This window comes from Ochotona curzoniae, unplaced genomic scaffold (genome assembly GCF_017591425.1).
Source record: "Ochotona curzoniae isolate NIBS_2020 unplaced genomic scaffold, NIBS_Ocur_1.0 contig_66, whole genome shotgun sequence".
NCBI classification, from domain to species: Eukaryota; Metazoa; Chordata; class Mammalia; order Lagomorpha; family Ochotonidae; genus Ochotona; species Ochotona curzoniae.
Window position 1 is genome coordinate 20,761,009 of NW_024466512.1, and position 15,049 is coordinate 20,776,057.

At 56.1% G+C, this 15,049-nt stretch overlaps 1 protein-coding gene across 2 annotated transcripts; it reads right to left on the reverse strand.

Annotated features, from left to right (window-relative positions):
• Nucleotides 1–58: 58 nt before the first annotated feature.
• On the reverse strand, nt 59–14,347 carry TRIM8 (tripartite motif containing 8). Of its 2 annotated transcripts, XM_040992198.1 has the most exons (6): nt 12,697–14,344; nt 4,104–4,199; nt 3,589–3,822; nt 2,208–2,239; nt 1,968–2,083; nt 59–1,629 (listed from the first exon to the last, which is right to left on the reverse strand). In XM_040992198.1, exons 1-6 carry the CDS (start codon nt 13,264–13,266, stop codon nt 1,022–1,024), a joined length of 1,656 nt encoding a protein of 551 aa, XP_040848132.1. In that variant the 5' UTR covers nt 13,267–14,344; the 3' UTR covers nt 59–1,021. The 2 variants fall into 2 exon arrangements, with proteins under 2 accessions (XP_040848132.1, XP_040848133.1); XM_040992199.1 differs by lacking the exon at nt 4,104–4,199 and having other exon boundaries at nt 12,697–14,347.
• Nucleotides 14,348–15,049: the final 702 nt, after the last annotated feature.

The window sequence follows — 15,049 nt, forward strand, 5'->3', positions numbered from 1 at the left end:
CAATGGCCATGGGTTGCAGACCTGCCCACGCTGGGCAAGAGGCAAGGCAGGCCAAGGCACTGCGCCATCATGTTTATTAGGTTGGATTTCGATGTGTGCTCTAGACAGATTACAGAATAAATACCTGTGCCTTGAGAACAGGAAGTCCACGATTCATACAAAGTGCTCACTACAGGAAGCTGCTGTGTCAAAATCCAGGCAAGGACCCAGTTTAGGCAGCTCCTCCTCCTCCTCCACTGGCCTGAACGAGGGCTGTGCTATTGTTTTTTTATTTTATTATTTCTTTTATTTCTCTTTATTATTATTAATATTATTATTATTTGCTTTTTCTGTGGTCATTTTCGCTGGCAAAGTTTCTTTTCCCCCCTTTCCTGGATATGGGGGTTCCTGTCTTTCAATGACTTCACTCTGAGGCTGAAGGCGCTCGAGCTGCTTGTTGGGGAACTGCCTTGGAACTCCGTCTGGGAAGATGGTGAGCAGTAGGCAGGAAAAAAAAATCACTCTTGGTTTAAAAAAATAATAATAAAAAAAAAGTCCCACAATCTACAGGTCGTTCCTTACTGGATCAGTGAAGGAACTGCCCAGGACTGGAACAGAACTGGGCCAGCGGGCCCTGGCCTTCCTCCTGGGGCAAACAGAGGAGGGTGGGCCTCCTAGACTTGAGGGGAAGCTGAGGCTCCTTCTCCTGTGGGGGCGTGAGAAGAGGAAGGGGAAAAAAAAAAAAAAAACAGGGAGATCCCAGCGCCTTGAAACAGACACTTTCCCACCTCCAGGTCCGCCCACGGCCCCAGCAAAGGCCCAGGCCCAGGTCAGTTCCCACTGCCTCCTCCCAGTCCAGGAGATTCACTTAAAAAAAAAAAAAAAATCAAAAACAAAGCCCCAAACAAAACAAAATCCAAAAGAAAAAGACAGGATGCTGGGGCTGGGGACGAGAGGAAGGTAGCAGGCAGGTCTCCGGATGCATAATTCCCGAGCCACAGGGGCTGGGGCACATTCCCCAGCACCCACCACCTGCGTGGCGTTAGCTTGTCACGTAGTGTTTGGTAGACGGCTGCCCATACACCCTGTAGAAATCCTGGTGGCCGGGCTGCTGGGAGGCGTCAAGCCAGTCTCTGACCGCCAGACCGGGAAGGGACTGGGGCACGGAGGGTGCAGGTGGGAGTGGGTGCGAATACTCCTGCGAGGGCACTGTCCAGGGGAAATGGCCGGAGCGGGGGTAGGGCTGGTGGCCGCCATGGTTGGCCACGGAAGAACAGTAACAGTTGTCCACAGAACAGACGAGAATCTTGCGGCCGCCATACTGGGGGAGCATGGGCTGCTGGGCAGCAGAGCCATTTGGGTACTGTGATGGGGGGAACACAGGGCTTGAGTGCACTGGCTGGGCACCGCCTGGCAGGGCCACCAGGTGTTGTGTGGAGCTGCAGGGGCCCAGGGGCTGCCCAGATTGGCCTTCGCCGCTGGCTGTGCCTGCTGCCCCATACTGGCTGCCCACAGGGCCTGGCGATGTTTCCAGGAAACTGGCTTCAGGGAAAGCCGTCGAATGCTTGCGCTTCTCCGCCCCAGAGCTGTTCACACCGCACGGGTACAGGGGAACACTCTGCAGGAAGGGCACCGGCGTGCTGAAGGGTCCTGTAGAGAGTTTGGGGCCAGAGTTGCTAAAGCTCCCCACCCCAGGCAACCAGCAGGTCTCCTTTCCCCTGGGGACCTTTTCCCTCTGCATGGCCAAACATGCTACCTCTCAGTTGAAGATACCCCTCCATTCAGATGGACAGATCGTTACTTCCATTATATGACTAGACAAACTGAGGCTACGGGCGCTAATGTCCCTTGCTCAGGGAATCACAAATCGATGACAAGAGCCAAGACATGACAAGGTCTAAGTAGGCCACACTGCTTCTTGAGGGAAGACTCTGGAATGTATCTCTGCCCCATTGGTTCTCTCCCTCTGATAAGGAGCCCACCCTCACCTTCTAGCATCTTCCGCAGCTGCTTCTCCTTCTTAGCCACCTCGTTCAGGAACAGCTTGGAGTTCAGGTGGCCGATCTTAGGGGGGGAAAGGCTGCTGCCCGTGCAGGTCTGGGTCCTGGGGGCAGTGGATGGGGCATCTGCTGTGAGGAGGCATCACTGCTGAGCCCGCCCCCTCCCCCCACTGTGGGACTGCCCCGCCCCCCGGTCCACCCAGAGGAGCTCTAAGGGCAGTCGCTCACCTGTCCATTAGGATTTTCACAGACTTGGTGTTCTGGGGGTAGGAGGGAGACAAAGGTCAGTTAGTACAAGCAGCAGTGTGGGGAAAGGGAAAGCCACACCTGCCCCTCAGCCCCTCCTCCAGGCACAGCTGGGCCTCGAAACGGAAGCAGATCACTGGTGTGGGAAACAGTGCCTGGGTACTCTCCTTGGCATTGTAGGTGCTTGCTACGCAGTCGTTGTTTCATCACACAACTACCTGAGGAGGTTTCCACTAGCTAGTGATGTTGGACCTGAAGATCTGGGGACAGGCGTGTTAATGCAATTTGGAATTTTTTCGATTTTTAATTACATAATTAATTAATTTTCCTTTATTTGTAAGGTAGAGCAACAGAAAGAGAGAGATCTTCCATCTGCTGGTTCATTCCCCAAATGCCTACAACAACCAGGGCTTGGCCAGGCCGAAGGTGAAAGTGGGGAAATTCAGTCAGGTCTTCCATGTGGGTGGCTGGATAAGAGGTACAGGTAGAATACAAACAGCACTCTATTATAGGATGTGGACATCTCAAGTAGTGGTTTAACGTGCTGTACCACAACACCTGCCAAGAATTTTTTGGATTTTAAAGAGGAAAAATTGCTGCCCCTTTGTGATACAATGGTTCAACTGGCTAATCCTCTATCTACAAGCACCAGTATCCCATATGGGTGCATTCCTGTCCCAGCTGCTCCATATCCAATCCAACTCCCTGTTTATGGCCTAGAAAAGCAATGAAGGATGGCCAAAGCCTTGGGACCCTGCACCTGTGTAGGAGACCCAGAAAAAGTTTCTGGCTCCTGTTTTCAGATTAGCTCAGCTCTCTCCATTGTGGTCATTTGGGGAATGAACCAGGGGATTGAAGATTTCTTTCTCTCTTTTTCTCTTTGTAAGTCTGCCTTTCCAATAAAAAGAATCTTTAAAAAACTTAAGGGAATTATGGTACCTATGTCACATATTACCTATCTCCCATAATCCAATATATCAATATTTCTACAGCATAATATTTGTGTTTTCACACCAAATAAAGATGATAAACAGTTCAGTATCAATTCTGATCAAGTTTTGCTATTAAAGAATTACCATTTTTTTTTCTGTTGTATTCTGTGATTTCTAGAATCTGGACTTGTGATAAAGGATAGCAGATCTGAATTAAAAACCCCATCCAGAGAGAGAATGAGGTACAGGTGGACATCTCTGATTTGCCCAGAATCATAAAGCTAGTAACAGCAGGTGGGAAGATTTGAACATGTGTGAGACTGCTCCAAAGCTGAGGGCATGTGTGCCTGCGGGTGAAGAAAACTGATGGAGGGAGCAGTATAGGAGATTAGAGGCCAGCCTGGGATGGCCCCTGGATGCCACCAGCCCACCTTCATGAAGCTGACATCCTCTGTCTTATCGAAGAGCAGCTGCAGGGAACCCAACAGCTTCTTGGCCTCTTGCATGCGCTCTCCAAGGTGCAGCGCCTGCGCCGCGTTCTCACTGCAGAACTTGGCCTGGGCCTTGTCCAGGACCTCCACTGTCTGCCGCAGGTCTTCGTCCAGCAGCTGGTGCAGCTTCTCATACTGCATACGCACTTCCTCTTTCAGTTGGCTCACCTTCTCCTGTAGGTACAAGGCACAGGTGGGCACTGGGACCACTGGCTGCCACTCACATGGAGTATGGGACACCCAGCCACATCCCTCAGCTGCCTCAGACTCTCTGGGGCAAGATCTGTCTTGCCAATTTCAGCCACCCGAGGCACCAGTGTGCGCCCAATACCTGACAGTTCACTCAATAGCTGATGGAGGGTTCTGGCAGAGCCACCTAGCCCCTGAGCAATGAACTTACCAAAGGCTCTGTCCCCACGCGGCCCCACCCATACCACATGCTAGGGCTTAGCTACCTCCACCAAGCGTTTGTCTGATTCAAGCTTGTACAGCTGATCTTCAATGTCCTGCTCTCGCTCTTCCAGCCGGTCTTGCTGCTTCATCAGCATCTTCTGCAAGGACAGTAGGATGGGGGTATCAGAAGGGGCTATGGACAACAGACTCTTCCCATCAATCCTGTCACCCAGTTGGCCCAACATCTCTGCCACCCAGTGGTTTCTTAGCCCGTCCTCCAACCAAACTCTTCGCAAAAAGAGAAGCCAGAAACAAGTTTCTGCACAGACTTACACCCTGAGCTTTCTGAGGGCAGGGCAGGCCAGCTTCTGTGCTTTTTGATTTCAGAGACAGAAACAGGGCCTGGCACGATGGCTCAACTGGCTAATCCTCCTCCTGAAAGCATCAGGATCCCAAATGGGTACTAGTTCATGTCCTGGGAAAGTGGTGGAGGATGCCCCAAGGCCTTGGGATCCTACCCTCCTGTGGGAGACTCAGAGGAAGCTCCTAGCTCACGGCTCAGATAAGCTAAGCTCTGGCCATTGTAACCATTTGGTGGGTGAATCAGCAGATGGAAGATCTTTCTCTCTGTAAATCTGTCTTTACAAATAAAAATAAATAAATCTTTAGAATAAAAAAAAAAACAAAGAAAGAAAAGAAAGAAAGAAAGAAGAGATAGAATCACAGAGCAATCGTCCATTCATTGGTTCTCCAAATGCCCAGGAGCTAGAAATTCCATGTGGTCCCACACCTAAAGGCCAGCATCTCTGGGAGGTGCCTTTCCTGTCTGACTCAGATAATCCCAGTAACACCCAGTAACATCGTAAGGTAAGTACTATTAGGATCCTCCCCTTACCAAACAACCAAGGCCCAGAGAGAGAGGTTAAGGAATTAGTTCAAAGTCAACAACTAGTTAGTCACAGAGCTGGGATTCAACCCCAAGTGAGCTAGTAGCAAAGTGTTTTATCCAAGCCAGGCCGCATTTATCTGGGGAGTACCACCTTAGGGGAGAGAACACTTCCTGAGGTCACATAGGTCCTCTGGCCAAGCCCAAAATCTTTTCTTCTTGCCTTTCACTAGGGGCACCTCACTGGCTGCCTCCTCTTGTCCTAGAGGCCAAAAGCTGGTCCTTGTTGGCTCTCTCAAAAAGGAAACCCTAGGGCCCGGCGCAGTGGCCTAGGAGCTAAAGTCCTTGCCCTGAACGTGCTGGGGTCCCATATGGGCGCTGGTTCTAATCCTGGCAGCTCCACTTCCCATCCAGCTCCCTGTCTGTGGCTTGGGAAAATAGTCGAGGACATCCCAGAGCTTTGGGAATCTGTACCCGTGTGGGAGACCCGGAGGAGGATCTAGAGCCCTGGCTTTGGATCGGCACAGCCTCGGCCGTTGCGGTCACTTGGGGATTGATTCATCAGACGGAAGATCTTCCTCTCTGTCTCTCCTCCTCTATGTATATCTGACTTTCCAATCAAAAATGAATAAATCTTAAAAAAAAAAAAGGAAACCCTGGTCACAGCAAGTTGCTCTCCTTGGTTCTAAATCTCCCTCCCTCATAGCCTTCTCCTCCTAGTCCTACCATATCTCCTGTCCTTCTATCTCACCTGAAACCAAACAGGTGCCAAATAGGGCCTCTCCCCTGCTCAGGAGCCCAATGGCTCCCCATTGTTGTGGATACCCTGGATATCCCAACCCTGCAGCCAGGTGGACTAACATCCTGTCCCCGGCTCTCTGTGCACCCAGCTCCTTTCCCTGTGTGGCTGTTCTCCCTCCCTGTGTATCCTCCAACGCCCAGCTGATGTTCCCTCTGCTCCAGGAAACTTCCCCAGTACCTGCTCTGGATTTGCACAGGTCCCTCCCTGTCCTAGCCACACGGCAGTAACACAGTCACATCCTGTCCTCCCTCTATATACGGCAGCCTTCCGTCACAAGCGGTTAGGCAAATTTGAGTTAATTAAACAGTCTCCTGTTAAGAACTCAATACCTGAATGTAGCTGCTTCCAAACACTACGGATATCATGGAGTTCCAGACAACTGTCTCACAAGCCATGGTCTGATCGGTATAGACCTCAAAGGCCTGCACCCTGAAGAGATGCACAACTTATTCAAGGAGGAAGTGCACACGATCTTCAATCAAAGTAGGACTGGCAAAGCAGCTATGTGTAATCACAGTATGGTCAATGTCCACTCAGCAAGGAGAGAGTCTATTCCTCTCTGTGGGCACCTAACAGTGCCCCTCAAGATTGACCCATGACCTCCACTCAGTTAAACCTGTTGGCTTCTCAAAGGCAAGCTACAATCACTTGTTTACCTCCCCAACTTGTTGTACCTACAGAGAAACCAAGGCCAGGAAGACTTCAGCCAGACTACCATAGAAATTAAAAGCCAGGCCCCAGGGAGCAAAACTGGGTGTGGGCATGTTTAAGCCAGGCAAGCCTGCAGGGCACACCCCTACTCCAACTTTTACTTGAATGATGGGGAGACCTGGCCCTGCCCCCAGCAGCACCTTGCCCTTTGGGCAGGCCCTTCCCTCCCTGCAAGAACACAAAGATCTGCCAGCCTCGCCCTGGGAAACTGACAATAAACATCCCTTGAATGGGGGCAGGAACGGAGGTAGGCTAGTCTTGGCCACATACATTTAGGTGCGCGAGTGCACACATACCCCACAGCCTGCCCTAGCCCCATGCACCTGCCTGTGCAACACTGCATGTCCACTTATGTGCAACTGAGAGGCCTGCCACTGGGTAAGGTAGCCAGGACGCTCCAGAAACACGAGGCCCTCTCATCTCCCTGTAACCACTGGCCGCCAAAGGCAAGCCTGTTAACACTAGTGAGGACGAGACCTCCTAGGCCACTCCTACCATCCCAGGGCCTGAGCCAGAGAGCCCAGGCCTGTACTCACTCTACATGTCTTGCACCATGGCCCCCCAGACAAGCTGCTTCTCTAGGATAAAAACCTACCAGTGTTAGTTCAGGCACTGAGCCCCAGATGAGGCGTAGGAAAGAGGTAGTGCCAGGTTCCCAGCCCAGCTCACCTCTGAGAGAAATGAGCTGTTCCTTTCCTACCTCACAAGCCAGGGAGGGTGGCCCCGCAGAGTGGAGCAAGGGAGGCACCTCTTGCCCTTCTTTCAGGCCTTCCTCAGTTTCTCCTGGTAGCATCTCATCCTTGAGACCATGCGTTGGTCCTTAGCATCAGGTCCCAGGCCCTGTTTTCTACCTCAAAACCCTCAGTGGTGGGAGAAGCCCAGCCCAGGTCTAGCCAAGGTGGTGGTTGCCTGTGGCAACAGATGGGTAGTTTCCTCTCTCCTACCTCCTGCACCTGCTATAGGGGTGGGAAGAGCGCAGAAGAGGGAAGGGGGAAAGGAACAAAGCTGGGCTGGGGTGGGAGAGGGCCTGGTTGCTCACCCTTGTAGGTCCTGTTCTCCCCCATCAACAGGTGATCTTAAACCCCCCACAGACACTGCCTGAGGCAAGGGCAAAGTGTTGCAGCTTAAATCCTGGGAAGGGAGCACTCCCAGCTCCTCAGGACACCACCCCAATTCCAATTCAGGTTGAGGGGGGAGTATGCTGGAATAGGGCATGACCCATTCCTCAGCAGCCTCCCTCCCTAACAACCCCTCAGGCCTCTCGAGGGAAGCACATTTTCCACCTGGGGAAACCCCCCCAGCTGAGGTGGGGCAAGGTTCAAAGCAAAGCATCTTAAATCAGAGGCTGAGTCAGGGAGGGGGAGAGCACCTACAAACAGCCCTCCCACAGGCAGTCTGGGTCCCTAGGTCCTGCTCACAGGGCCTGGGCCTTCTGTGGTCTGCTCTGAGCTTGGGAGGGCAAAAGCACTGATAGAGTCAGAGGGCTCTCCAAGCCTGTTCCTTCAGGGCCAAGGGTACGCGATCCCCAGATTCTGGGCCTCTGCCTGCAACACCTTTTCTAACCTATGCAAGAGGATCCTGAGCCCCCAATCCCTGCCCTGGGAGAGCCTGCAAACCTTCTGGAGCCTGACCAGCTGGGCCCAGCTGGCATTGCTGATGCCAGACTAGACTGGGCAGATGGGTGAGGCGCAAGGACTCTGGGCTGTATAAAAGTTAATAAATAATAATAATAAAACTCTCAAGTCAACCTTGAAAAGCAACAAGGTCAGGAGAAAAGTGGGCCCTGGGGGCTGGGGCAGAGGCAGAAGCAAGTCCTGGGTTTTGACTCAGGGCTGAGTGGAACAGGATAGGGGAGCAGGATAGGGGGCACCTCTGCCTTCCCAGGTTCTGCCACAGGACTCACGCTGGTCGCAGTACTGCTCAGAGCTGCCCCATCCCAACCTCCTCCCAGCTGCCCGGCTTTCTCCCCTCCCCCACCTAAGTCGAAGTCCTGGGAACACAGTAGCCTCCTCTCTCCCTGGGGCTTGTAGCACTCTCCCCTTCTGCCTGCCCGAAAGCCCCCTTTCCGCTGGCCCCTGCCTCGGGCTTGCATGTGAAGGAGCCTACAGAGAAGGGCTCCAGGGCAGGAGCCAGCATCCTGGAGCCCAGAGAGGGCTTCCCAGCTGCAGTGGAGAATTAGCTTTTGCCATGCAGAGAGCAGCTCTGGGGCAGCAGAACAAAGAGGCGAGAGAGAAAGGCCCCCTTTGTCTGGGTTTGAATGCCAGGCCAGCCGGGGAGGAAGGCTTTCCCAGAGCCAGGGCTGAGGCCAGCCAGGCCTGCCGGCTCAGTCCAGGGCAGGGGACCCAGGCAGGCTTCCTGGGCCCAGCAGGCTCCTACTTCCCATACTGGCCATAGGCAACAAGCTCACCCTAAGGTGATTTCCACCTTTGCCTCCCTTCTCCAACACCTCCAACCAGGTGATAAAGTCACAAGCCTCCTGCGGATGACGATCACCAGACAACCATCAGCTAGCAGGCGGCTGCACGCTGGCACAGCCAGGCCAACCCCTGCCAAGCAGGATTATCGACCACTGGTGTACAGTGAGCCTGGCATGCCATGCAGACACCCACCCTCCCCACGCCACTCAAGTCCTGACCCAGAGCCACACACAAGACAGAAATGTCATCGAGTCAGGCACACACACTGTCCCTTCTCAGAAATACCCACTGAGAAACATTAGCTAAATGTGAGACACACAACCTAGACAGACACATACACCTAGAGTCAGACATGGATACCCAGCCACCCAAGGGCTGCAGGAAGCAGAGGAATCAATAGAGCATGCATGACAGGCGCCCCGCTGTGTCAGCAGGATGCTGGGGTGGAGGTGGGGGCTGGGCCTCTGCCCGAGGACCTTGTGGGGACCCAGAGAGGACAAGCCAGGTTCCCCTTCACAAAGACTTGAAGGGACAAGGCAGAAGCAGTGGCAGGACTGTCATGCCACACACACTCTCACACAGCTTCCCACCTACCAAAGATCTCAGGAGTCTCTTCTGAGGAGGGAGAGGAACCTGTCCAGAAACAGACATAAGGAGGCAGCCCCCCGGGGTTCCCCTCCAAGGCCCAGGAAATATGACCAGGGCACCTTCTCCCTAAGAAGCTGCAGCTGCCAACTGACTCAGCAGTGACTGCCCTACTTCAGAGAACCCTTCACTGCAACTCAGAATCCCAGAAGAGGCAGCACCCAGCCTTGATCTGGAGTCCTACGAATGACACAGCAGCACAACTCCGCACAAACAAAGCAGCTAACTTGTGAGGGTACCAGGTGTGCAGCCCCCCCCCCCACAGCCATCGCTAGGCCTTTCCTTGGGTCTTCTTTCCACACAGAAGTGGGGAGTCATGACAAGATTTCTCCCAGATCCAACCAGTCCTGTTCAGATAATCCCCTGAACCTGAACTGGTAGCTTGACCCTCCAGGGCTGCTGGGTGAGCATCCACCTGTGTGTCCATTCAGTGTGGGCCTTTAACCCCTACAGGTGCATGAACACACAGTTGAGGTGTAGGTAGGCCCCCATTTCAACGGACCTCCCAGCCCCCCAGGGCAACAAGGCTGACTGACACTCTGCTTCCCTAGGCAGAGTGTGGCAACCATCTGACCAGAACAACAAGCCAGAGTTGGGGATCCCCATCCAGACCCCCGTGCTGCTAAAGCCTTGCTCTGGGACACTGGCCCATGTCCACCTGTGCGTGCTTGTGCACCGTGAGGTCAGGCCACCAGGGGGGAGTTCATCGGCATTTCTTATTTCTAGTTTCCCTGGGAGGGTAGAAGTCGAGCCTGGATTGCAAGGTATGCACCAGGTGTCAGGGTTACTCTTGCACCCTGGATGGCAAAGGCCCTTTAACAGACAGATGCCTTGCAGCAAGGGAGAAGGGCAGGAAAAGCCTGCCCCCTCACCCCAGCTCCTGTGTAGCCTTAGAGAGAGGCAAAGGGCTCTTCTGCTCAGGTTCCCAACACCGAAGTCCTACCCCAGCGGGCAAGGCCCTATATGTTCACATTCTTAAGTCAAATTCACACCTGAGTGACACTGGACTTCAGATGGGTTTCCAATCTGAATTTTGGATCTGAGGTGACAGAGCTTGGAGAGGAGGAGACTCCGACTGCCTCAAGGAACAGATGCTGAGCACACAGAACTGCACATCTGGCACTGATGCAAGTTCTCACGACTTCTAAGCCTGCCCACACTAGGCACCAGCACAAGCACGCACTCGTGTGCACACACACACACACAGCTGCTGACAAAGTTCAGTGGCTGCTTCCATCTAGTCCAGGAGTCTGGTCATTAGTGGTCCGTGGCCCTACAGGCAGTGCCTCTCACCCCCTCCCAAATCCCCATATCCATACACATGGGAGACAGGTGCACTAGAATTCCCTTGCCCATGGCCAAGACAGCTATAATGGGATTTTTCTCTACACTGTCCAAAAAAGAATCCCTAACACCTAGCTGACAGCAGCACGGGGGCTGCAGGCACTCGTCCCTCCGCAGCCCAGCCGCCGTCCCCTCCTCTAGCTCTCTGCTGCAAATCCCAGGACAGAGAAGTGGACAGTCCTCCTTTCTTATGCCTCTGCACTTTTCCCAGCCTCCTCCCCCAGCCCTGCCATCTTTATTAATAGCAGCAGCTTCCCAATGCTGGGGAAAGTGTGGGCTGTGTCTACCCTGAGAGTCAGGGGTGGAGGAGAGCAGGGTCCATCCGCTTCCCCTAGACCTCCCCCTCAGTCTTCTCCAACCCTAGTTGGGGGATGGGGTAGGATGGGGAGGGAGTGGCCCCCCTCTCTCCATCCCCCACACTTCCTTTAAGAAACCAGAGGCCCATCCTGGCACAAAAACCCAGAGCTAGCCCATGCAACTAGAAACTAATTATACAGCAAATTTTATTTGTTATCCTTGCTCTCAGCCTGGGGTGGCCCTCCTGCCTTTTGTTGGCTCTCTGTGTATGCGTTTATAACTGCTAAACAGTGACTCATTGCTGACTGCCCCCCCAACACACACACATACAAGCACAAGCAGGAAACAGCCCCCAAAGAGCAGTGAGCTTCCTCATACCTACGCTCCCCACTGGCCTCTGCTGGCCCCCAGGGCCCCCCACCCACTTACACTCCCTTCTAGTCCTGCCAGAGCGCTGCCTTTCCCTCACGCTATCACACCCAGGCCCCAAGCTGGGCTTCGGAGATGGCCCAGACACTTAGGCCAACCCTTTCCTTCTGGTATGACTCAACCTTGAGAGCCAGGGGACCGGGGAGGGACCTAGGAGGAGCCCCCCTCCACGGAAAGGGACGGAAGTATTGCCTCAGTCCAGCTCCCAGACCCAGCCTAGAGGCCTGAGGGGGAAGGCAGTTTTGACATTGGCTGCTGCTGCAGGGTGTATACAACGGGAGGGGATGCGGTTCCGTAATCACCCAGCCTGCAGCCCAGGGGAGCCAGCTGCCTGAAACCAGATTTCAAGGCGGCTCAACCTTAAACCCACAAGATTCTTTTTCCGTCTTCCACTTCCCCTCCCCAAATGTGGGAGGGCTGGGCTGGGCTGGGCCAAAAGGGCTCAGGGTGAGGAAGACACATACTTTAAGGTTTGTTCATGCAGGCGCAGACAGCACACGCAAGCACTGAGAGCAGAGTCTCACACTCCCAGAGCCAGCTGCTAGGAATAATGGGCAGGGCTGAGGACTCGGTGCGGTGACCGCTGCTGCCTGTGCCAGTCTCGCCCCACGGGCCGCTGGGGCTCGGCTCTACCTCGGGACGCCCCTGCCTCCCCAGTTTGTTCCCAGGAGAGCCTTAAAACGAACATGGCTGCTTTTGTTTACTTCCTCATTGGTATGCCAGCATCATGGGTCATGTCAGCCACAGGCAGCGGCACCAGGACACGCATTACATAAACAGCAGCTGGAGAGGCAGGAGCGGGGTCACTGCCTGGCTGCTTTCCAGGAGGGCCTGGACAGGGAGCCGCCCCTACAGAAAAGCAACACCCAAACTCCACCTCAGCCAGCCCCCTACTCCAGTTCCAGGAAGGATAGACTAGAGAGCCCGGAAGAGCACAGGTGTGGCCATGAGCCAAGGAGGGATCGGGCCCTCACCTCCCAGGACGCTGCCCCCCAAACTTTCAAAGAGTTAGGAAAAGGACGTTGGGGGGCGGGGGTGCGCGAGGCTCTGCACCGATGTCGTAAGAGCCTGTGTGGGGGGGGGTCGCAGGCGGGTGGGAGCGTGTGCCCTGTAGGGGTACTTGCCCGTATCTCATTCCTCCGGATCTCCACGTCGCACACTGAGTGTCCCTGATGCGCGCCGCTGTAGTAGCAGCAGTACTGGCACACGGCCACCTGCTCGGCCTCGCAGTGGTAGAGGCGGTAGGCGTTGTGCTGCGGGCAGCTCCAGGCCCGCACGTCGTCCGCCTCCACCAGGAGGTGCCCGCGGGCGGTGGAGGGCTGCTGCAGGTGCGTCTGCACGTGGGACTGGCAGCAGGGCGCCTCGCAGCGCAGGCAGACCTTCTGCGCGGGCAGCGGGGGGCCGCGGCGGCAGAACACGCAGTGCAGCGCCGCCGGGGGCTTCTCCACGTGCAGGGCGTTGAACTTCTCCACGATGTTGGTGAGCTTTAGGTTCTTCTCCAGGCCCGGCTTCTGGTTGTAGGCCTGGTTGCACTCCGGGCAGCGCACTAGGCCGCTGTCCTTGGCCCACGCCTCGCCGATGCAGCCCCGGCAGAAGTTGTGTTTGCATGGCAGCTGCACCGGTTCCACGAAGACGTGCAGGCAGATGGGGCAGATGAGCTCCTCCTCGAAGCAGTTCTTCCAATTCTCCGCCATGGCGGCTGCGTCCAAGAGGACCCGGGCAGGCCTCCCCAACTCCCCAATCCCGGGCGTCCGGTCCGTAGAGCTAGCCGCAGGCCCACCGAGCGGGGAGCGCCGAACCCCAGCCGGCCCCGACAGTCGCTCAGTCACCAGCGGCTTCCGTGTGCCCGCCCCCCAGAGGAGGGAGCCTCGGTCCTCACACCGCGCGCGCAGCCGGCTGCGTCTCCTCCTCCAGCCGAGCGCCTAGCGGGAGGCGGCGGACTGCGCCAGGGCCGCGGCCGGGGCGAGAGCCCTGGAGAGGCGCGCCGAGGTCCAAATTCCATATAAGAGGCCGCCTCCCCGTGGGCTCTGCTAGGGCAGCGGCGGCCCGCGGCCTACGCTCGGCCCCGTGGCTGACATTGGGGCGCGCCCCGCGGCGGACGGAGCCCGGGCAGCCCCGCACAGTTCTTCCCGCAAGCGCGGCTGCGACGGTGGCTCCTTCCCAGCTCGTCGGCACCGCACCTTCCCTCGTCCGCGGGCCGGTGGGAGCGGGGGGTGGGGGGGCCGAAATCCGAAGGGTCCGAGGAGGCGAGTGCGGGCCGCCGCGCTGGGGGCTTGCTAGATCCGGACGCGGCGGCAGCGGGCGAGGCGAGCCGGCGGGCCCTGGGTCGCGGCGAGGGCGTCCGTGGGCTGGCCGGCTGGGTGCGGGCTGCGGGGCGCTGGCGGGCCGACTCCGGGGCGCTGCGTGCGCGCCGGGGCAGTCATTCAGATGAAATTCCAGTCCCCGGCCAGAGACACCAGCCCGCCTCTGCCTTCCTCCTCCCTTCACAAATAGAAACGGAAGGGGGAGGGAGAGAAGTGGAAAAAAAAAAAAAAGCAACCAGCGGCGAGGGAGGGAAGGAGGGAGGGGAGAAGCCCCGGAGGTGCCCGGCCCGACCCCCTCGTCGCTACTTCTGCACTCCCCCGAGGCCCGGCGCCGAGCGCCCCCGCCGCCGGGAGACCCCGCTCCCGGTCCCCGCGCTGGGCGGACGCCTCAGATCCGCCGAGGAAAACAAGGATTGATCAAACTAGAAAGGAATTTTTCTCAACTGCTAATGAACAGGAGGCTCGGCTCCCGGCCCTCCCCTCCCCCCAGGCCCTCCCCCTACGCGCCCCCCCGCCCCCTCCCCCCCGCACACTTTCTTTTCTTCTCGGCCTCTGCTCCGGCCTGGAAGGCTCTCCGGGCTGCGGTCGGAGCCAGCCTGCGGCGGCGGGGCCGAGCCGCGTCAGCCGGGCCGGGCCGCCTCCCTCAGCGCCCAGCCATCTTAGGCTCCTGGCGGACTGGGGTCGGGGCGCGCTCGCTCGAGGGTCCTTGCAGCCTTTTCGCTCGCTCTCTTTTTTTTTTTTTTTTCCTGAGAATTTTTTTTTTCTTGAGGGCTGGCGGCCTCCAGCAAATTCGGAGAGGAAAGAAAATGTCAAGTCCAGATTTCTCTCCACCTCTGCTCCACCCACCCCGGTCCTTTCCAAAAAAAAAAAAAAGGTTAGAATTGGAAGAAGTCGACAGAAAGGCGAGCGCCCGCGGCCCCCGGCTGCTGCCCAGGCGACGCGTCCGGGGCGGGCCCGCGCCGATAGTCCGTGGGTCCGTTTGTCCGCCCGCAGCTTCTCAAGTGAGGGGAGGAAGGGCACTCGGGCAGGGTCTCCGCAGCAGCTGTCGCTTCAGAGCTTTATCCTCAGATCAAAAAAAAAAAAAAAAAAACCAACACTCTCTCATCACAGCCACCTTCAGCCATCTTGCGCATATTATTATTATTTCAGCAATAATCTGTTTAATAAAAATAGC